This window comes from Oncorhynchus clarkii, chromosome 16 (assembly GCF_045791955.1).
Source record: "Oncorhynchus clarkii lewisi isolate Uvic-CL-2024 chromosome 16, UVic_Ocla_1.0, whole genome shotgun sequence".
Lineage (NCBI taxonomy): Eukaryota > Metazoa > Chordata > Actinopteri > Salmoniformes > Salmonidae > Oncorhynchus > Oncorhynchus clarkii.
The window spans coordinates 61052138-61075932 of record NC_092162.1 but is presented as its reverse complement, the minus strand read 5'-3'; the positions used below and the strand labels follow the sequence as shown (position 1 = coordinate 61075932).

At 44.7% G+C, this 23795-nt stretch overlaps 1 protein-coding gene across 1 annotated transcript in view; it reads left to right on the top strand.

Annotated features, from left to right (window-relative positions):
• The first annotated feature begins 889 nt into the window (after positions 1–889).
• The window catches only part of LOC139368864 (sterile alpha motif domain containing 10b), a 155731-nt gene continuing 132825 nt past the window's right edge, over positions 890–23795 (top strand). Inside the window, exon 1 of the mRNA XM_071108305.1 lies at positions 890–944. Coding sequence (XP_070964406.1) covers positions 932–944 — 13 coding nt within the window. The 5' untranslated portion in view covers positions 890–931. The remainder of the gene's footprint in view (positions 945–23795) is intronic.

The following is a 23795-nucleotide window of genomic DNA, read 5'->3' as shown; positions in this document are numbered from 1 at the left end:
CATCCGGCGTTCTCAACTAATGTTTTTCTCTCCTCTCATCCCAATTCTTTCCTTCAGGAGACACGGATCCTGTTGATGAACAACTAGGTCCAGACATCCTCTGTGATCAGACACATCTATTTACTGTAACAACACAATGCCTGGAATGAATTATCTTGGTTCAATTCATTTGATTATTCTTGAATCTAACCAAATGTCCCATAGGGTGGCGCACAATTGGCCCAGCGTCGTCCGGGTTAAGGTACGGCAGGGGTAGGCCGTCGTTGTAAAATAAGAATTTGTTCTTAACTGACTTGTCTCGTTAAATAAAGATTTTTTTTAATGAACTCCCAATAGCCTAGGCTATATAACTGCTTGATCTATTGCTATCTTGGTAATTGCAGCCATTGAGGAAGATTACACAGGAAAGGAAAATGGGAGTTCAATAAAAATACTGTTGTGTAATATTATGGTCTTGCCTACACTAGGCTTTACCCCAATTGATACATATTTTCTGTTCTATTTGAATGGACGTTTCATTTTTACAGAATTTATTAATTTATCTAAGGCTTCATCTTGTAGCCTGCATAAACCATCTCATAGCCTAGAGTGGGCGCGTGCGCAATGTCAGCACACTCGCGCGTGTTTAATGGTGACCTTTTGTTTCTCGGCGCAGTCATGTACGAAAAAGGTGAGGAGTTAACAGCAACGGCGTCGTTTGGCAGCGGACTACCGAAAACAAACGGTCGGGTGAGACGGTGTGCTGTGACTATCTGTCCGTGTAGTCTTCACCGGTCCTCACACACAGCTACACACACACAAACGCGCGCAGTAGCCTACTGCCAAATCGTGCGGTCTCTCACGCGCATACTCTCTGCTAGCCAGACAGATACAGAAGCAATGGGAGACAATTACTGAGGCAACCACGGAGAGATACACACTGAGACCGACTATGGCTGTGGACGGTAAGAGCGCTGTTTCATTCATGAAACTACTCATTTAAATCATTGGTCTACCTTTTCTTAAACAGAGATAAGGATATTTGTAATTGGCTGTGTATATTTGTATTAAGCGTTAGGTTAAATCAATAGGGGCTTCTTTTTTTCACAGATCGGTTGTGGGGGGTATATTTTCAACATCAATAACAGCATGTTTGCTCAGCTTATTAGGGTGGATGTATTACGATGTCAATAAACTGGGGGACTTGTGAGATATCCTCAGTTCTTTGTCAATTTTGCGTAAAGGTCAACATCCATATAGGAGAAATAACGTAGTACATTGTCTTTTACAGTTCCCCTCAGAGCAATGTTCTGATTTCTCATGTTAACATATCTAGAAAGTTTGAACTGGTATGTCAGTAGTTGGTCATGTCCGCTTGGTGAGGTTTGTGTCAGTAGCCTCAGTCCAATAAGTTCTCTTTCATAAGGAGCTTGACTGTCCTATTGGGTTTTTATGGGTGAACTTCACATCGCTGTCATGGTGTTCCGGAATAGCATATCCAGATTCGTATTTAGGAGATTTCTCTATTTAGCACATTGTTAATGGTTTGAACACCATATCCAGATTCGTATTTAGGAGATTTCTCTATTTAGCACATTGTTAATGGTTTGAGTAATTGATTCGTTAGCCCACGGCCCACTCAAGATAATCCATGTCCGTCCATCCGTCTTCGTGAGAAGCGCATGACCCTTGTCCATAGGGCGGGTTTCATTGTGGTTCTGACAGGATAGCAGAGGGCATTTCGCAGCGGTTGAACTGTTCACAGTGGTCCTCCGACGGGATGGATGCGTAGTGGATTAATTCATTTGTTCCATTCCTAAAGTTTTGGTTAATAATTTGGCAGCATATTTTCTGCTTCCTTTTACAGCCAATGGTAGCATATAGCCTATCCTAATACATCATTACTTGATTATAACTTTAGGTTTCTTTGGGATTCATTGAAATAGGTAGCATATCTAGCACTCTTCATTTGGTTTGATTTAATTCTATCCGACATTAGACATTGAGATAGTGATTTTTCTCTCTTCACTATACTGTCTGTAGGACAGTATCATACTAGCCACTAGCTAAATGAGTAATTAGAGGAATAATCAGGAAGTCCGTGATGTTCTTCCCTTCAGGCCAGTGCAGTGTCAGGTCAGTCTCTCCCTTTCTCTGCTGGAGCAGGTTAGCACCTCATTAACATGGCTGCAGGTAGAGGTAGGCTGCAGCACAGAGACATATTGTCCTATCTATAATTCATCTGAAGTTTACTTAAGCATCATTCATTTTGCACCGCTGACCCTAGCACAATGTCGTTACTGTGTGTGTGTGTGTGTGTGTGTGTGTGTGTGTGTTTGTGTGTGTGCAACTGTGTCTTTAATGAGTTTGGGTAGTCTTGGTATATGAAGGCTTTGCCAAACCAGAGGTTGGCAACTCTAGTCCTGCAGACCACAGTGTCTGTTGGTTGTCTCTGGGAGTCACTTCATTGATCCGTGTCACTGATTTGCTCAGAGAAGGCTCACCTAGTTACCATGTCTGAATTAGAATTAAACACTGTTGTCTCCAAAGACATCTGGCCGTATCGTCACGTCTCATAGGAGAGTTGAAGTTATCAGGTTGGTGAGATGTCTGGTTGAATCTCCAAAGACATCTGGCCGTATCGTCACGTCTCATAGGAGAGTTGAATTTATCAGGTTGGTGAGATGTCTGGTTGAATCTCCAAAGACATCTGGCCGTATCGTCACGTCTCATAGGAGAGTTGAAGTTATAACGGTTGGTGAGATGTCTGGTTGAATCTCCAAAGACATCTGATTGTATCGTCACGTCTCATAGGCGCAACAATACAAGTGCGGACAAATCTTGACACAATTTTCTCCATTGAACATTTCTCCCAACTGATTGTCCCTGTGTGAAAAGCAGCACACGGTGTGTATAAAGAAGGCCCTTATCAGAGAGAGAGCAGCACTACTGGGCTTAGAACCCCTTTCTCCCCTATTTCACACCACAAACAGGCATGGGTAAGCCCAGCAGGCAAGAGGGTGTGTGTGTGTGTTTTCACACGCACGCACGCACGTACACACGCACGCAAGCACACACACACACACACACACACACACACACTCCTCCTAACCTCTTCTCTCCATATCTGTGGCTGTGTGGACTGAAAGACACAGTCCTGGAGAGGTTGTGTCCAGAGTTGTGGTCAATTCCATTTCGATTTAGTCAAAAGAGGAGATTCATTTGATAGTTATTACAACTTCTGCTGGTTGTACAACTGTAATCTTTTACAGTTCTCTGACCGGAGCTGGTAGTTTTGATCTAGAGTCAGTGGCCATTCAGTAGTTAGCTAATATAATAACCAACCCATGTATGGTTAGCCTCTGACTGAAAGTGTGTGTTTATCTCATAGGTATTAAAACCTGTAGATAGTTATAGCACTGATGTCATCCACATATTCCTTTGGAAATTCCCGATGACGCATGAAGCTGGAAGTATTTGATTTTGAAGCACGCCGTATTGCTGAATGGAGCTGAATGGCACCAAAAAAACCTGCTAAGGATCATGGGGAAATTGGCCGTAACTAGCAAAGGAACTAGCAAAGGATGTCGTTGTTTTCATCCTGCCTGAAAGAGTCAACCCAACGCTGCTACATGACTTCGGCGTCAATACTAGAGACCCCATAGACATTGGTCAGCCCCTTTATCTCCACTTGACAGGCGTGCTCTCATCTGGCACACCACAACCCTTTAGGTGCACGTGCTTTGCACTTTGCTCCTCATAGCCTGTCGGGCCATGATTAGTCTGTGTCAGCACATGGTCCTGTGTGATGACAAATGTAGTAGTTAGAACGGACCACTATTTCATTAAATATCCAGATATGTAGCTAACTTTAAAATAATTCACCCTGGGGATTGAACTTGATCGTAATAAACACATTTTAGAGGCCAAAACGTCCAGAAAAAATCAATACATTTGGCTGTTCTGACTATCGTAATTTACATAGGTTTTCTAGGGCAGACCAGGGCTTTTGGCACCGCTAGGTTTCTACGCAGTAGACAACACTCAGAGCTCATGACTTCACACTCCTGAACGGACACAGGGGCCTAGTTTATCTATTCAAACAGCCTCCCAGACATAGGGCTCTATTTTCAGCTGGCGTAAGGCGGTGCTAGTGTCAAACGCACATTAATTGCATTTTCATCATGTAAAAACTGTCTCACTGGCATTTTCCAGCCCTAACACCAGGTACATTTTTTTTGGTGTGTTTTGGTTCATTGTCCTGTTGAAAAACAAATGATAGTCCCACTAAGCGCAAACCAGATGGGATGGTGTATCGCTGCAGATTGCTGTGGTAGGAAAGATTTCCACCGGTCTGATGTCCATTGCTCGTGTTTCTTGGCTCAAGGAAGTCTCTTCTTATTATTGGTGTCCTTTAGTAGAGACAGTACAGAGAGAGTACAGAGAGAGAGAGAGGTCATGACCAGATTTGTCAGCATGTTTTTAAATTTATTTTTAGATTTAGAGTTATATAAACGTTTATTTTTTGGACAGGATGCTACCCTCTACAACATAATATTCACTCCAAATCAAAACTCCAAACCTACAACCTGATTTTGGACTATTATTCCCAAGCTATACAGCAAATGCTCTGGCAAACAAACAGAAACCTGAAAACACCATCCAACCTGAGACTGAGTGAGTAATGTCTAGTCTGAAGCTATCTTTCATTTTCAAAAGCCAAAAAAATACATGACACTAAGATATTTACTTTATAAGGACTGAATGCTAAATTAAAGCACACAGCTCCATGTGAGCTCACATTTTTCAACATGTTTTTAACAATAAGATAGTTTTGGAGTTAGATAAACCTGGATTTTTCAGGAGGGATATATACAGGATGCTACCATCCACAGCATAACCTTCACTTCAGATCAAAACTCCAAACCTACAACCTGATTTTGGACAGACCAGAAACAACTTCAATTAGCACTGAGGCGTGAAGTGAAAGGTGTCGAAGCCTTTGAGCCCAACACATGGCAGGAGTCTCACAGGCTACCCCTCCCAAATCCAGAGGCATTTTATACAATACATCTACCTCCAGAAATAAAGCACTGCTGCTTTACTCCACCTGAGGAACTGTTCACCATATGCCCTGGCTTGTCCTCCCCTGTCTGGTACAGGTACCCCCACCACACTCCCACCTCTCTGTTCATTGTCTGCCCTGGCTTGTCTTCCCCTGTCTGGTACAGGTACCCCCACCACACTCCCACCTCTCTGTTCATTGTCTGCCCTGGCTTGTCGTCCCCTGTCTGGTACAGGTACCCCCACCACACTCCCACCTCTCTGTTCATTGTCTGCCCTGGCTTGTCTTCCCCTGTCTGGTACAGGTACCCCCACCACACTCCCACCTCTCTGTTCACTGTCTGCCCTGGCTTGTCTTCCCCTGTCTGGTACAGGTACCCCCACCACACTCCCACCTCTCTGTTCATTGTCTGCCCTGGCTTGTCTTCCCCTGTCTGGTACAGGTACCCCCACCACACTCCCCCCTCTCTGTTCACTGTCTGCCCTGGCTTGTCTTCCCCTGTCTGGTACAGGTACCCCCACCACACTCCCACCTCTCTGTTCATTGTCTGCCCTGGCTTGTCTTCCCCTGTCTGGTACAGGTACCCCCACCACACTCCCACCTCTCTGTTCATTGTCTGCCCTGGCTTGTCTTCCCCTGTCTGGTACAGGTACCCCCACCACACTCCCACCTCTCTGTTCATTGTCTGCCCTGGCTTGTCTTCCCCTGTCTGGTACAGGTACCCCCACCACACTCCCACCTCTCTGTTCATTGTCTGCCCTGGCTTGTCTTCCCCTGTCTGGTACAGGTACCCCCACCACACTCCCACCTCTCTGTTCATTGTCTGCCCTGGCTTGTCTTCCCCTGTCTGGTACAGGTACCCCCACCACACTCCCACCTCTCTGTTCATTGTCTGCCCTGGCTTGTCTTCCCCTGTCTGGTACAGGTACCCCCACCACACTCCCACCTCTCTGTTCACTGTCTGCCCTGGCTTGTCTTCCCCTGTCTGGTACAGGTACCCCCACCACACTCCCACCTCTCTGTTCATTGTCTGCCCTGGCTTGTCTTCCCCTGTCTGGTACAGGTACCCCCACCACACTCCCACCTCTCTGTTCACTGTCTGCCCTGGCTTGTCTTCCCCTGTCTGGTACAGGTACCCCCACCACACTCCCACCTCTCTGTTCACTGTCTGCCCTGGCTTGTCTTCCCCTGTCTGGTACAGGTACCCCCACCACACTCCCACCTCTCTACCAAGCTTTTGCTCGCCTCCAGCCCACAGGCACTGTTGGGGAGAGTGACTCTAAACTTACAATGGCTAGCCCCAAGTCGTTATGTTGTATTTCTTGTGCATTTTGCTATTTTGCTTTTTGACTCATGACTCCTGCATGCTTTGTTGACTATGAACTCTGTCGTTTACCCTACTGTGGGACAGACTATGTTTGTTCCCACACTCGGGACTGTGACTCTCTAATGGTTACACAGACTTTTGGCCCCCCATCCTATTCTAACCACCTCTCGTCGGCTTTGTATTCATGTTACCCTCACCAAGCAGACATACAGTGCATGTACATCCTGGCCCATCTACCCTTGCTAGCCCCAATTCTGACTTGTGTTCGGATATCTGCTTCACTGATTTCTGCTCTCGTAAAAGCCTGTTTTTTTTGCACATTAACACTAGAAGTTTATTATCTAAAATGGATCAATTGAAAGTGTGGGTTCACAGCTCCAATCCAGATGTGTTGGTCATTACCGAGACGTGGTTAAGAAAGAGTGTTTTAAATACTGATGTTAACCTTTCTGGCTATAACCAACGGTGAGGGAGTGGCAATCTTTACCAAGGATCACCTTCAGTGCTCGATTGTCTCTACCAAGTCTGTCCCCTAACAATTTGATTTGCTTGTTTTAAGCATTAAACTTTCAAATAGCTCTTGCCCTAAGCTCTCTCCTGGCCCCTTACACCACCTGACCAATTCCTAAAGCAATGGGACTTCCTAAATCTTTTTCAGAATATTACCAATCAAGGTATGACTCCAAACACACAGAAAAGGCTACTCTCCTCAATGTTATCCTCACAAATAATCCTGATAGGTATCAGTCTGGTGTTTTCTGTAATGACCTTAGTGATCACTGTTTTACAGCCTGTGTTCGTAATGGCTGCTCAGTGAAACATCCTGTCCTGATTTGTCATAGACGCTTGCTAAAAAACTTTAATGAGCAAGCCTTCCTTCATGACCTGGTCTCTGTAAATTGGTATAGAATCAGCTTGATCCCCTCCGTCGAAGAATCTTGGACCTTCTTTTTTGATATTTTCAGTGATACGCCCCCATAAAGAAAATGAGAATAGAAAACAGGTTCAGTCCCTGCTCCGACCGTGATCTTGGAGTTACTCCACCTCAAGAATTGCATTTGGCGAAAGGCACTCAGGCTATCTGGAAGGCCAAAGTTAGTTACATTAAGGAGCAGTTTTCTCTCTGTGGGTCTAACCCCAAGAAGTTCTGGAAAATGGTTAAAGACCTGGAGAATAAACCCTCCTCCTCACAGCTGCACATGTCTCTTAAAGTTGATGATGTGGTTGTTACTGACAAGAAGCACATGGCTGAGCTCTTTAATCACCACTTCATAAGACAGGATTCCTATTTGGCTCAGTCAAGCCTCCTTGCCCGTCCAACATTTCCTCATCTCCCACCCCTTCTAATGCAACTAGCCCCGATGATCCTCCCTATTTCCCTCCTGCCACTCTGCAAAGAGTCCGAGGTGCTAAAGGTGCTCCTTAAACCCCCAAAAAACATCTGTCAGATGGTTTAGATCCTTTCTTCTCTAAGGCCCCTTCTTTAAGGTTGCTGCCCCTTCTTTAAGGTTGCTGCCCCTTCTTTAAGGTTGCTTCCCCTTTCCTTCTCGTTGGACTCATTAAAGGAAAAATATTCTTCCAGTTCTTGGTGAGTAATCTCAGTTCTGATGGCCAGAAGTTATTTTCGTCATAAGAGGCGGTAGCAGCAACATTATGTACCAAATAAGTTTAAAAATAAGTTACAAACAACGCATAAAAACTAACAAAATAGCACAGTTGGTTAGGAGCATGTAAAATGTCAGCCATCCTCTTTGGCGCCATCTTATATCATTTATTCTTTTTATTTTGCCCTGTTTATCAAATGTGTTGGAAAAACTTGTCAATAATCAACCGACTGGCTTTCTTGATGTCTATAGTATACTCTCTGGTATGCAATCTGGTTTCCGCTCAGGTTATGGATGTGTCACTGCAACCTTTAAGGTCTTCAACAAAGTCCCCATTGCCCTCGATTCTAAGCAATGTTGTGCTGCTATTTTTATGACTTGGCCAAAGCTTTTGATACGGTAGACCATTCCATTCTTGTGGGCCGGTAAGAAGAATGCCCCTCTCCCCACAGGTGTGATTACTACCTCTGAGGGTTTAGAGCTTGAGGTAATCACCTCAAACAAGTACTTGGGAGTATGGCTAGATGGTACACTGACCTTCTCTCAGTACATACCAAAGCTGCAGGCTAAAGTTAAATGTAGACTTGATTTCCTCTATCGTAATCGCTCCTCTTTCACCCCAGCTGCCAAACTAACCCTGATTCAGATGACCATCCTACCCATGCTAGATTATGGAGACGTAATTTATAGATGAGCAGGTAAGGGTGCTCTCGAGAGGCTAGATGTTCTTTACCATTCGGCCATCAGATTTGCCACCAAGGCTCCTTATAGGACACATCACTGCACTCTATACTCTTCTATAAACTGGTCATCTCTGTGTAGCCGTCGCAAGACCCATTGGTTGTTACTTATTTATAAAACCCTCTTAGGCCCCACTCCCCCCTATCTGAGATATCTACTGCAGCCCTCATCCTCCACATACAACACCCGTTCTGCCAGTCACATTCTGTTAAAGGTCCCCAAAGCACACACATCCCTGGGTCGCTTGTCTTTTCAGTTCGCTTCAGCTAGCTACTGGAACGAGCTGCAACAAACACTCAAACTGGACAGTTTCATCTCAATCTCTTCATTCAAAGACTCAATCATGGACACTCTTACTGACCGTTGTGGCTGCTTTGTGTGATGTATTGTTGTCTCTACCTTCTTGCCCTTTGTACTGTTGTCTGTGCCCAATAATGTTTGTACCCTGTTTTGTGCTGCTGCCATGTTGTGTTGCTACCATGTTGTTGTCATGTTGTGTTGCTACCATGCTGTGTTGTCATGTGCTTCTGCCATGCTATGTTGTTGTTTTAGGTCTCTCTTTATGTAGTGCTGTCTCTCTTGTCGTGATGTGTGTTTTGTCCTATATTTTTATTACATTTATTTTTAATCCCAGCCCCCATCCCCGCAGGAGGCCTTTTACCTTTTGGTATGTTGTCATTGTAAATAAGAATTTGTTCTTAACTGACTTGCCTAGTAAAATAAAGCTTAAAGAAAAAATAACCTGTCATATCATTTCGGTTGCTACTCAGATGGGCGGGGTGGGAATATTTAAAAACATGATTCAAAGTGCTAATTTCAGACAGCGCTGATAGTGATATTTAAGACCAACCAAAAACTGGTTTTAGTGGTAACACAGTTGGTTATGGCTTGAATTTTGACGGCAGCAACGCAGCTTATCCAGCCGTGACACACACTGCCCATATAACATGGAACAAGAATAGTCTAATGAGCCTTTGGTGCCTGTATACTTTAGAAACATAAAAAAACTAATGTTTGTCCTATTTAATTTTATGGGATTAAAAACCAAGCATAGCCTCCCCTCCTCTCAATTAAGGCATTTTTTTGTCTGCCCAATGCAATCGCGAAGTAGTCAAGTCTGTCGATAACGGGTTTGGCTCCTGAGACTACTTAATCACTAAAGCTCGATTCAAAAACAAAGTTTGAGAGGAGTAGAACAGTGAGCTGATGGTCCCTTTTTGCCTGTGCATTGTAGGCAGGCCCACATTACTTTATGGATGGTTTTACGTACATGGCTAGTCTGTGTTGTTTTAATATTAAATGCCCACCAGAAGAAATGATGGGGCCTGTAAGTGTGACAACGCCTATTTAAAACATGTTGTTTTTTGTCTTGAATTATTCATTCTCATTTTAGGACTTATCAATAATAAATGTAATCTTGCATTGACAATGTTTGGCATGTACTGTTCATCCATAATGTAATTTACGGTAGGCCTAGCCTCTATATCAGTGTGAATGCTATTGAAGACATGCAATTACTTACAACAATGTAGACTGCAGATGGGTTCAAGTTAACCTATTTATCAAAGATGGGATAGGTCTTCAATTTATTATTTTGTTTCTGTAAGCAATTTAACAAACTAAAACGGACTAACATTGGAATTGGAGTTGACTCCAAGGCTACATAACAGACAGTAAATACACAACCTAAAGCGAACCACATATTTCACCATGGAGCACGTTCTGATGGAGCACGTTCTGATGGAGCACATTCTGATGGAGCACGTTCTGATGGAGCACACCCACAACTTGTTTATTCATCAGAACCCAGAACCCAGAACCCAACTTAAACCCAAAACCCAGTGTTAGTTTTGTTAAAATAGAGCTACGGTACTGTCTTTGTGAGACACTGTATGTTGTTCGGTATCCACAATGTAGCTAAAGGCGTGACCCTTTCCTAAAGGCTTCTCATGTCTTTAACACACTCTCCACAGGGCAGATCATATCACACAGTCATCTGCCCACTCAACCATGTAACACACACTAATCTTGTCATCTACAGAACAGGGGTGTGTGTGTGTATATACAGTGCCTTGCGAAAATATTCGGCCCCCTTGAACTTTGCGACCTTTTGCCACATTTCAGGCTTCAAACATAAAGATATAAAACTGTATTTTTTTGTGAAGAATCAACAACAAGTGGGACACAATCTGATAGAGACATACCCCAAGCGACTTACAGCTGTAATCGCAGCAAAAGGTGGCGCTACAAAGTATTAACTTAAGGTGGCTGAATAATTTTGCACGCCCAATTTTTCAGTTTTTGATTTGTTAAAAAAGTTTGAAATATCCAATAAATGTCGTTCCACTTCATGATTGTGTCCCACTTGTTGTTGATTCTTCACAAAAAAATACAGTTTTATATCTATGTTTGAAGCCTGAAATGTGGCAAAAGGTCGCATAGTTCAAGGGGGCCGAATACTTTCGCAAGGCACTGTATGATGAAAATTACAGGCCTCTCTCATCTTTTTAAGTGGGAGAACTTGCACAATTGGTGGCTGACTAAATACTTTTTTGCCCCACTGTATATAGACAACTGAAAAAACATCCTGTGGCTTTTTTCCAAGTACTCTTGGTATACAGTATACCGCCCAAGCCTAGGGTGGAGTTTTGGAGGGGTGGAACTACTAAACAACTGCAGTAGTAAAACGTTTAAAGTAATCACTCATCTGACCATCTGCAGTACAGTTGAAGTCAGAAGTTTACATACACCTTAGCCAAATACATTTAAACTCACATTTTCACAATTCCTGACATTTAATCAGAGTAAAAATTCCCTTTTCTTTGGTCAGTTAGGATCATCACTTTTTTTAAGAATGTGAAATTTCAGAATAATAGTAGAGAGAAAATGATTTATTTCAGCTTTTATTTCTTTCATCACATTCCCAGTGGGTGAGAGGTTTACATACACTCAATTAGTATTTGGTAGTAATTTTTTAACTTCGGTCAAACCTTTTGGGTAGCCTTCCACAAGCTTTCCACAATAAGTTGTGTGAATTTTGGCCCATTCCTCCTGACAGAGCTGGTGTAACTGAGTCAGGTTTGTAGGAGTGCTTGCTCGCACACGCAACTTTGGAAGTGTGCTTGGGGTCATTGTCCATTTGGAAGACCCATTTGCGACCAAGCTTTAACTTCCTGACTGATGTCTTGAGATGTTGCTTCAATATATCCACATAATTTTCAATTCCTCATGATGCCATCTATTTTGTGAAGTGCACCAGTCACTGCTGCAGCAAAGCACCCCCACAACATGATGCTGCCACCCCCTTGCTTCACGGTTGGGGTGGTGTTCTTCGGCTTGCAAGCCTCCCCCTTTTTCCTCCAAGCATAACGATGGTCATTATGGCCAAACAGTTATACTTTTGTTTCATCAGACCAGAGCACATTTCTCTAAAAAGTACGATCTTTGTCCCCATGTGCAGTTGCAAACCGTAGTCTGGCTTTTTTATGGCAGTTTTGGAGCAGTGACTTCTTCCTTGCTGAGCGGCCTTTCAGGTTATGTCGATATAGGACTCTTTACTGTGGAAAAACAAGTTTCAATGACTCCAACCTAAGTGTATGTAAACTTCCAACTTCAACTGTATTGTGTGTGTGTGTGTGTGTGTGTTTGGCAGAGCCAAAGGGTTCAAAGGGTGAACTAGTGTTAGCTTTGCTAAGACAAACACTTTCTTTGTTGTTTTCTCCCTTTGGTTGATGTTGCCAGCAGGAGGCTGGCCATTTGGTGGCTTTAGAGGGTGATACAAGAGACTGCAAGGGTGTGTGTGTGTATGTGTGTGCGTGTGTGTGCGTGTGTGTGCGTGTGTGCGTGTGTGTGTGTGTGTGTGTGTATTGCTGCCTCCTGTCTGTATATGTATGGATGCGTTTAATGTCTTTAATGTTATTGACCAAATGCCACAGTTTCTGTCACAGATGTCACAGATTCCCTCTCCATCTTTCTGGCATCAGCCCTCTGACACAGACACAGCCATTTGTGCGTGTGTTCGTGTGTCTGCATGCTTGTGTATTTTTTGACAGCATCTGTAACATTTCTTCCCCCTCTCCATCCCTCCTTTCCACTCTCTCAGCAGGGTGTTTTATCTGTGTTTAGCCTGGTTATCCAATCCGTCTGGCTCATCCTCTTACTTACACGCGCACACACACGCACACAGACAGACAGACAGACAGACAGCCTGGTTATCCAATCCGTCTGGCTCATCCTCTTACTTACACACGCACAGACAGACAGACAGACAGACAGACAGACAGACAGACAGACAGACAGACAGACAGACAGACAGACAGACAGACAGACAGACAGACAGACAGACAGACAGACAGACAGACAGACAGACAGACAGACAGACAGACAGACAGACAGACAGAAGTTTGGACACACCTACTCATTCAAGGGTTTTTCTTTATTTTTATTTTGATGAAGACATCAAAACTATGAAATAACACATATGGAATCAATTAGTAACCAAAAAAAGTGTTAAACAAATCAAAATATATTTATATTTGAGATTCTTCAAAGTAGCCACCCTTTGCCTTGATGACAGCTTTGCACACTCTTGGCATTCTCTCAAACAGCTTCGTGAGATAGACCTAGAACAGGTGTGCCTTGTTAAAAGTTAATTTGTGGAATTTCTTTCCTTCTTAATGCGCTTGAGCCAATCAGTTGTGTTGTGACAAGGTAGGGTGGTATACAGAAGATAGCCCTATTTGGTAAAATACCAAATCCATATTATGGCAAGAACAGCTCAAATAAGCAGAGAAATGACAGTCCATCTTTACTTAAAGACATGAACTCCAGTCAAGCCGGAAGGTTTCAAGAACTTTGAAAGATTCTCTAAGTGCAGTTGCAAAACCCATCAAGCTCTGTGATGAAACTGGCTCTCATGAGGACCGCCACAGGAAATTAAGACCCTGAGTTACCTCTGCTACAGAGGAAGTTCATTAGAGTTACCGACCTCAAATTTCAGCCCAAATAAATGCTTCACAGAGTTCAAGAAACAGACACATCTCAACATCAACTGTTCAGAGGAGGCTGTGATAATCAGGCCTTCATGGTTGAATTGCTGCAAAGAAACCACTACTAAAGGACACCAATAATGAGAAGAGACTTGCTTGGGCCAAGAAACACGAGCAATGGACATTAGACCTGTGTAAATCTGTCCTTTGGTCTGATTAGTCCAAATTAGAGATTTTTGGTTCCAACCACCGTGTCTTTGTGAGACGCAGAGTAGGTGAGCGGATGATCTTCGCATGCGTGGTTTCCAACGTGAAGCATGGAGGAGGAGGTGTGATAGTGTGGTGGTGCTTTGCTGGTGACACTGTCAGTGATTTATTTGGAATTCAAGGTGCACTTAACCAGCATAGCTACCACAGCATTCTGCAGCGATACTCCATCCCATCTGGTTTGCGCTTAGTGAGACTATAATTTGTTTTACAGGACAATGACCCAACACACCTCCAGGCTGTGTAAGGGCTGTTTGACCAAGAAGGAGAGTGATGGAGTGCTGTATCAGATGACCTGGACTCCACAGCATATGTGGGAACTCCTTCAAGACTGTTGGAAAAGCATTCCATGTGAAGCTGGATGAGAGAATGCCAAGAGTGTGCAAAGCTGTCATCAAGGCAAAGGGTGGCTACTTTGAAGAATCTAAAATATATTTTGATTTGTTTTCCATATTTGTTATTTCATAGTTTTTATGTCTTCACTATTATTCTACAATGTAAAAATAGTCAAATAAAATAACATCTCTTGATTGAGTAGGTGTGTCTAATCTTTGACTGGTACTGTACACACACACACACACACACACACACACACACACACACACACACACACACACATACCATCAAATTTGCTAACCCTGCACAGCAGTCTCACCCTAAAGCTGTATTTTCTGGGCATGAGCTGGTGGATGATGGCTGCTCATATGGCAATGAAGTGACGTGAGGGAGTGAGAGAGGGGGAAGGGGGGGGCAGGGAGAACAGCTGGGGCAGTATCTGATTCAAGACTAGAGGGAGAGATAGGGACAGGGAGAACAGCTGGGGCAGTATCTGATTCAAGACTAGAGAGAGAGATAGGGACAGGGAGAACAGCTGGGGCAGTATCTGGTTCCAGACCAGAGGAAGAGAAAAGATGGAGAATGAGAGGGAGAGAGAGAGAGAGGGACAGGGAGAACGGCTGGGACAGTATCTGGTTCCAGATTAGATGGAGGGAGAAAGCAAGAGAGAGAGTGGGACTGGGATAGGGTGAACAGCTGGGTCAGTTTCTGGTTCCAGACTAAAGAGAGAGAGGGAGCGAGAGAGTGGGACTGGGATAGGGTGAACAGCTGGGCAGTTTCTGGTTCCAGACTAAAGAGAGAGAGGGAGAGAGAGAGTGGGACTGGGATAGGGAGAACAACTGGGGCAGTTTCTGGTTCCAGACTAAAGAGAGAGAGGGAGCGGGATGAAGAGAGAGAATACTTTATATATTTATTAAAGGTTGATACCGATACGAATACCGATACCGATAATTGGAGGACCAAAAAAGCCGATACCGATTAATCAGCCAATTTTTATTTATTTATTTGTAATAATAACAATTACAACAATACTGAATGAACACTTATTTTAACTTAATATAATACATCAATAAAATCAATTTAGCCACAAGTAAATAATGAAACATGTTCAATTTGGTTTAAATAATGCAAAAACAAAGTGTTGGAGAAGAAAGTGAAAGTGCTATATGTGCTATGTAAGAAAGCTAACGTTTCAGTTCCTTGCTCAGAACATGAGAACATATGAAAGCTGGTGCTTCCTTTTAACATGAGTCTTCAATATTCCCAGGTAAGAAGTTTTAGGTTGTAGTTATTATAGGAATTATAGGACAATTTCCCTCTATACCATTTGTATTTCATTAACCTTTGACTATTGGATGTTCTTATAGGCACTTTAGTATTGGCAGTGTAACAGTATAGCTTCCGTCCCTCTCCTCGCTCCTCCCTGGGCTCGAACCAGCAACACAACGACAACAGCCACCATCGAAGCAGCGTTACCCATGCAGAGCAAGGGGAACAACTACTAGAAGGCTCAGAGCGAGTGACGTTTGAAACGCTATTAGCGCCCGCTAACTAGCTAGCCATTTCACTTCGGTTACACCAGCCTCATCTCAGGAGTTGATAGGCTTGAAGTCATAAACAGCGCAATGCTTGACGCACAACAAAGAGCTGCTGGCAAAACGCAGGAAAGTGCTGTTTGAATGAATGTTTATGCGCCTGCTTCTGCCTACCACCGCTCAGTCAGATACTTAGATACTTGTATGCTTGTATGCTCAGTCAGATTATAAGCAACACAGGACACGCTAGATAATATCTAGTAATATCATCAACCATGTGTAGTTAACTAGTGATTATGATAGATTTTTTTTTATAAGATAAGTTTAATGTTAGCTAGCAACTTACCTTGGCTTACTGCATTCGCGTAACAGGCAGTCTCCTTGTGGAGTGCAACGAGAGAGAAGCAGGTCGTTATTGTGTTGTACGAGTTAACTCTAAGGTTGTAAGATTGGATCCCCCGAGCTGACAAGGTGAAAATCTGTCTTTCTGCCCCTGAACGAGGCAGTTAACCCACCGTTCCTAGGCCGTCATTGAAAAAAAGAATGTGTTCTTAACTGACTTGCCTAGTTAAATAAAGGTATAAAAAAAAAAAAAATAGACAAATCGTCTCCCAAAAATACCGATTTCCGATTGTTATGAAAACTTGAAATCGGCCCTAATTAATCGGCCATTCCGATTAATCGGTCGACCTCTAATATATATATCTAATATATATATATATATATATTAGAGGTCGACCAATTTTTTTTATATATATATATATATATATATATATATATATATATAGGGGGCCGCAAAGTCCCGAGGGGGCCGCAAAGTCCCGCGGCCCCCCTACAAAGTCCCGTGGTCCCCCATAGTTTTAGCTGAGCCAGCACCAGCCCCAGCCACACAGCTCTGGTGTCCCTACATCCCGCCCCCCCTCCCTCGTCTCATGTTTCCTCTTCTTACATATTTACATTTTTGCCTGCCCCACCATGTAGTTTACCAGGCAATCCCTACGCCTATTGGCTACAGTATACCTAGGACCTCCAACATATAAGTTAATAGTCAACCCCAACCTTAGGCCTGTGCACCACCCTCCTAGGACAGAAAACACTCCTACCAACCTGGCACAAGAAAAAGACAAATGCTGCACTGTTTCCTCCTCCTCTCAGAAAAGACACCCCCTCCCCACTGATGGATCAACAGTCGACACATATCTATTGGTAGCGATTGCCCCATGAATAATCCTCCATGGAGACCAGCAATACCCTTCTCTATGGGAGGCTTATACAGGGAGCGCCAACATCCTCTCAGAGAAGAGCCCGGTCTCAAACTCCCCGGCCACCCCGTTGCCCTCTGCCCACGCAGCTGGTCCTTCTGAGCCACCTTCACAGCCACTGCATACAGAGCCTTTTTATTGACTGTGGAAAAGGCCCCCAGTTAAGGAGTCTTGAACAATAATATAATTCCCTCACCTTCCTGGTACTCCCATGCAGCGGCAGCAATGGTGAAAGGAAGTATGTCAGTGTCATTCGTAGTTTGACTGTCCAGTCTCTGCCTACTCCCCAGCAGCTCTCTGAACGAGCCCGGTAGTGCAGCTCAGACCCGGTCCACCACCTGCTGCAGCAGCCTGGTTGAATTTATGGAGAAAACTCTTCCATGTCACTGCCAGATTTCCACCCTGACTCTTCTTGCAGGTCATCCAAGTTAGTGAACCCCGCTCTCGTAAGAATGGCCCACAAATTGTCAGAGGTCAGCATTCTGGTCTGAATGAGTGGATTGTGAAACAGTGGCTCTTCCATTATCAATGCTCCTGGCTATGAAACGTCTCTGTGAACAGATAGTCTTTTTCCACATCCAAATCACAGTGTGGTAGAACAGAGTAATGGCTGACATATCCAACAGGAACAAGTGCCTATCATTCCCAAGGTCCCCTGCTCTCCCCAGAACAGCCCAAGCATTGTCTCTCCAGAACACCCCCTGCTGGTACAGAAGTTTCTGTGCTGCTTGTAAATGGAAAGCTGTCACTGGACCCAATGTCCACCCGCCCTTGGCCCCCCTCATGGAAAGGGAGGTGTAACACTGCTGCACGTGTCCAGTGTTGACCAGACAAAAATAAAGCCACCAGTAACCTCCGGGTTTGCTTGACGGAACTCTGTGGGGTATCCAACACCATCAGCCCCAAGAACACTTCTAAGAACTTCATCCCTACTCTACCCCACTGTAACCCCCCAGGAAGACGAGGAGATCCTGCTCTACCCCACTGTAGCCCCCCAGGAAGACGAGGAGATCCTGCTCTACCCCACTGTAGCCCCCCAGGAAGACGAGGAGATCCTGCTCTGACCCACTGTAACCCCCCAGGAAGACTAGGAGATCCTGCTCTGACCCACTATAACCCCCCAGGAAGACTAGGAGATCCTGCTCTACCCCACTGTAGCCCCCCAGGAAGACTAGGAGATCCTGCTCTGACCCACTGTAGCCCCCCAGGAAGACTAGGAGATCCTGCTCTGACCCATCTCCCCATAATCAGACCCTCACTCTTCTCCTAGTTCACCTTAGCTAATGCCGCCCCCGCGAACAACACTAAAGCCCTGCTAACCTCTTCTACATTTCCCTCCACTCTAACAAACACTGTTACATCATCAGCGTAAGCTGACAATGAAACTGTCTCCCCACCTACTACCCCTGAACTGACAACCCCTGCAGCCTCTCCCTCAGCCTACTACCCCTGCAGCCTCTCCCTCAGCCTACTACCCCTGCAGCCTCTCCCTCAGCCTACTACCCCTGCAGCATCTCCCTCAGCCTACTACTCCTGCAGCCTCTCCCTCAGCCTACTACCCCTGCAGGCTCTCCCTCAGCCTACTACCCCTGCAGCCTCTCCCTCAGCCTACTACCCCTGCAGTCTCTCCCTCAGTCTAATACCCCTGCAGCATCTCCCTCAGCCTACTACCCCCGCAGCCTCTCCCTCAGCCTACTACCCCTGCAGCCTCTCCCTCAGCCTACTACCCCTGCAGCCACTCCCTCAGCCTACAACCCCTGCAGCCTCTCCCTCAGCCTATACATTAGTGATTATATGGCTAAACAGTAGAGCTGACCTGAGAGTGGACACCCCTGCCTAATCCCTCTCCTTACTGGGACTGGCCGGCTCAGCCCACCCCCCACTTTTACGATAACAGAGGCCCAACAATGCAATAACCTGACCCATGATCTAAACTCACTACCCAGGCCAAACGCTTCCATGAAACAGATAGGCATGACACACTCTATCAAAAGCCTTTTCTTGATCTATCGAAATGAGTCCCAGATCCTGATCATACATCCTAGTGATATTTATCACATCTCTCAAAAGAAACAAGTTGTCCATTATTGTATTTGGAATAAAAGCAGAGCAACGATACTGACCTCCAGTTTTTCGGCAGTAGTGACAGCACTGCCCGCTGGCAGCTAACTGGTAGTTCAGAACTCTCAAAGGACTGCCGAAAGACCTCTAAGAGGTCCTTCCCCAATACACCCCAGAAACCTATATTAGGTCAATGTCAGTCCATTGACCCCTGTCACATAGCCTTGGGAGAGCTGCTGCAGAGCCACTGTTAGTTCTCCCTCCAGTCCAGCACTCTGCTCAGACCCGAGCTTAGGCAACATCTGTAGAATCTCCTGAGCACACTGTGGATCAGTGTTGCTGTCACCATAGTGGTCTGAGTAGAAGTCCATAGTCATCCTCCTCATCTCCGCTGGATCCAAAGTCAGACCCTGAAGGACACCGCAGATGGAACATCTTTCTCTCCAGGTTGAAGAAGAACACACTCAGAGCATCCATTTCTGTCGGGGTAGTCATCCGTGCTCTAATAAGCACACAATTTACCTGATCCTGTAGAAAAGTCCCCCACTGCATCTGCTTAGCCCTCAACTCTCTAACCCTAAATCCTGCTGCCCAATAAGGCTATCCTCAATGCTTCTAATATACTACTCCAACTTCTGAATAGTAGACCTTATCTTAGCTGTCCCATGGGCAGAGTACTACTGGCAAAACAACCTTACTTGTGTTTTCCCCACCTCCCACCATTTTTTTAGCTTCTCAAACTCAGGTTTCCTTGCTGTCCAACTCTCCTAAAAGACACCAAACCCTCACAAAATGAGGCATCATGCAATAATTTAGCAATAAAGTGTCAGTAAGACCTCGGACGAGATACAACTGCCAAGCTACATTCAACTGTTACCACATAGCCTAAAAAAACACTAGGCCAGATCCGGGAGCCCAGAACCCTGTTACAGCTCTCCTTACTGACATAGATGCTGATAAACCACTAGGAGCCCAGAACCCTGTTACAGATCCCCTTACTGACATAGATCCTGATAAACCGCTAGGAGCCCAGAACCCTGTTACAGATCCCCTTACTGACATAGATCCTGATAAACCGCTAGGAGCCCAGAACCCTGTTACAGATCCCCTTACTGACATAGATCCTGATAAACCGCTAGGAGCCCAGAACCCTGTTACAGATCCCCTTACTGACATAGATCCTGATAAACCGCTAGGAGCCCAGAACCCTGTTACAGATCCCCTTACTGACATAGATCCTGATAAACCGCTAGGAGCCCAGAACCCTGTTACAGATCCCCTTACTGACATAGATCCTGATAAACCACTAGGAGCCTAGAACCCTGTTACAGATCCCCTTACTGACATAGATCCTGATACACCGCTAGGAGCCCAGAACCCTGTTACAGATCCCCTTACTGACAAGTCTCTGTATGTAGGCAGCAGGCTCTCTGTACTGTTTCAACATATTTGCTTGATGAGAACCTGTACTTATACTAGACCCATGACTGAGGAAATACTCCCACTCCATGTCACACACTACCTCATTACCACTATCACTGTGGGTCTCCTGTAAGAACACCACATTTCAAGTTCAGGCCTACTAAACTCATACACTACAGCCCTCCTACTTCTGTCTCTTACTAAACTCATACACTACAGCCCTCCTAATTCTGTCTCTTACTAAACTCATACACTACAGCCCTCTTACTTCTGTCTCTTACTAAACTCATACACTACAACCCTCCTACTTCTGTCTCTTACTAAACTCATACATACAGCCCTCCTACTTCTGTCTCTTACTAAACTCATACACTACAGCACTCCTACTTCTGTCTCTTACTAAACTCTTACACTACAGCCCTCCTACTTCAGTCTCTTACTAAACTCATACACTACAGCCCTACTACTTCTGTCTCTTACAAAACTCATACACTACAGCCCTACTACTTCTGTCTCTTACTAAACTCATACACTACAGCCCTCCTACTTCTGTCTCTTACTAAACTCATACACTACAGCCTTCCTATTCCTGTCTCTTCCTAAACTCATACACTACAGCCCTCCTACTTCTGTCTCTTACTAAACTCATACACTACAGCCCTCCTACTTCTGTCTCTTACTAAACTCATACACTACAGCCCTACTACTTCTGTCTCTTACAAAACGTATACACTACAGCCCTCCTACTTCTGTCTCTTACTAAACTCATACACTACAGCCCTCCTACTTCTGTCTCTTACTAAACTCATACACTACAGCCTTCCTATTCCTGTCTCTTCCTAAACTCATACACTACAGCCCTCCTACTTCTGTCTCTTACTAAACTCATACACTTTAAGCCCTTCTATGTCTGTCTCTTACTAAACTCATACACTACAGCCCTCCTACTTCTGTCTCTTACTAAACTCATACACTACAGCCCTCCTACTTCTAACTCTTACTAAACTCATACACTACAGCCTTCCTATTCCTGTCTCTTCCTAAACTCATACACTACAGCCATCATATTCCTGTCTCTTCCTAAACTCATACACTACAGCCCTCCTATTCCTGTCTCTTACTAAACTCATACACTACAGCCCTCCTATTCCTGTCTCTTACTAAACTCATACACTACAGCCCTCCTATTCCTGTCTCTTACTAAACTCATACACTACAGCCCTCCTACTTCTGTCTCTTACTAAACTCATACACTACAGCCCTCCTACTTCTGTCTCTTACTAAACTCATACACTACAGCCCTTCTACTTCTGTCTCTTACTAAACTCATACACTACAGCCTTCCTATTCCTGTCTCTTCCTAAACTCATACACTACAGCCCTCCTATTCCTGTCTCTTACTAAACTCATACACTTTAAGCCCTTCTATGTCTGTCTCTTACTAAACTCATACACTACAGCCCTCCTACTTCTGTCTCTTACTAAACTCATACACTACAGCCCTCCTACTTCTAACTCTTACTAAACTCATACACTACAGCCTTCCTATTCCTGTCTCTTCCTAAACTCATACACTACAGCCATCATATTCCTGTCTCTTCCTAAACTCATACACTACAGCCCTCCTATTCCTGTCTCTTACTAAACTCATACACTACAGCCCTCCTATTCCTGTCTCTTACTAAACTCATACACTACAGCCCTCCTATTCCTGTCTCTTACTAAACTCATACACTACAGCCCTCCTACTTCTGTCTCTTACTAAACTCATACACTACAGCCCTCCTACTTCTGTCTCTTACTAAACTCATACACTACAGCCCTTCTACTTCTGTCTCTTACTAAACTCATACACTACAGCCTTCCTATTCCTGTCTCTTCCTAAACTCATACACTACAGCCCTCCTATTCCTGTCTCTTACTAAACTCATACACTATAGCCCTCCTATTCCTGTCTCTTACTAAACTCATACACTACAGCCATCATATTCCTGTCTCTTCCTAAACTCATACACTACAGCCCTCCTATTCCTGTCTCTTACTAAACTCATACACTATAGCCTTCCTATTCCTGTCTCTTCCCCCAGTTATGTTTAAAGAGCCCACTCTTCAAGCCTCCATGAAAAGGTACAAAAAGGAAAGCAAGAAAACCAACAGAGGTAACAGACAAGGGAACGAAATTACAATGATCAGACCCATCACGATCAGACCCATAATTTTTTGTTAAGTTTTCTTTTCTACCACTTTCTATCTTTTTGCTGGACTTTTCCTTTCATTACACCTGCAGCATGGCCATTCAGATGCCATACCCCTCTGACTGACTTTATCCAAAACCACTGATGTCTTAATATGACTGACTGTCCTGATAAAGTTCTCTACATCAGGAAAAACATCCTGTATGTCAATCTTCTTACCAAATGAATCCTGCAAAAAATGGTCAACCTGCTGTAATATGTACCAGTGAACCTGATTGGGACTGAGATGCTTCATCTTCTTTTATGGGGAAATCTGACAGCTTGTCAATCTCTTCCACCCTTCCTCAGTTCTCATTGAGCAGCTCCACGGAAACCGGAGCCCGCCGGATCCCCCCCACTGCCATCCAACCCCTCCCCAATACCACCCTGCGTGTCTGTAATTTCACTGGGCACATCACCCTGCGTGTCTGTAATTTCACTGGGCACATCACCCTGCGTGTCTGTAATTTCACTGGGCACATCACCCTGCGTGTCTGTAATTTCACTGGGCACATCAATCTCCATTGTCTGTGAGACAGGCGTAACAGCCTCAAAGTCAGTGTTGCCACTGCCCTCGGTAACCACTGCCGGGAGCTCAGTCACTATCACGCCCGCCCCTGAGCTCACCACCACGGCAACCTTGGGGACATTATCATTCAAAGTACAGGAGACGGAACCTTGCAGTTCTGATGGTTGGGGTTGAGTCTGGACCCGGGTTGGAGGTCGAGAGTAACACCTGTCTCAACCAGCCGGTTGACAAGGCATTCATCTTTTAGAAGCACAACCACTGCTTTATTCATTAGCGAAGCGGTTGAAAGATGTTCATGGCCAAGCTGTTCTCCCACAGCGAGTAGAACATCCTCCACTGTCACATTGAGTTCAGGCAGACATCTGAAGCCATGGCAGAGAGACAGGGACAGCTTCTCCATGTGAGACGCCATCCCCACTCCCACCAAACAAATGTCACCCAAGCC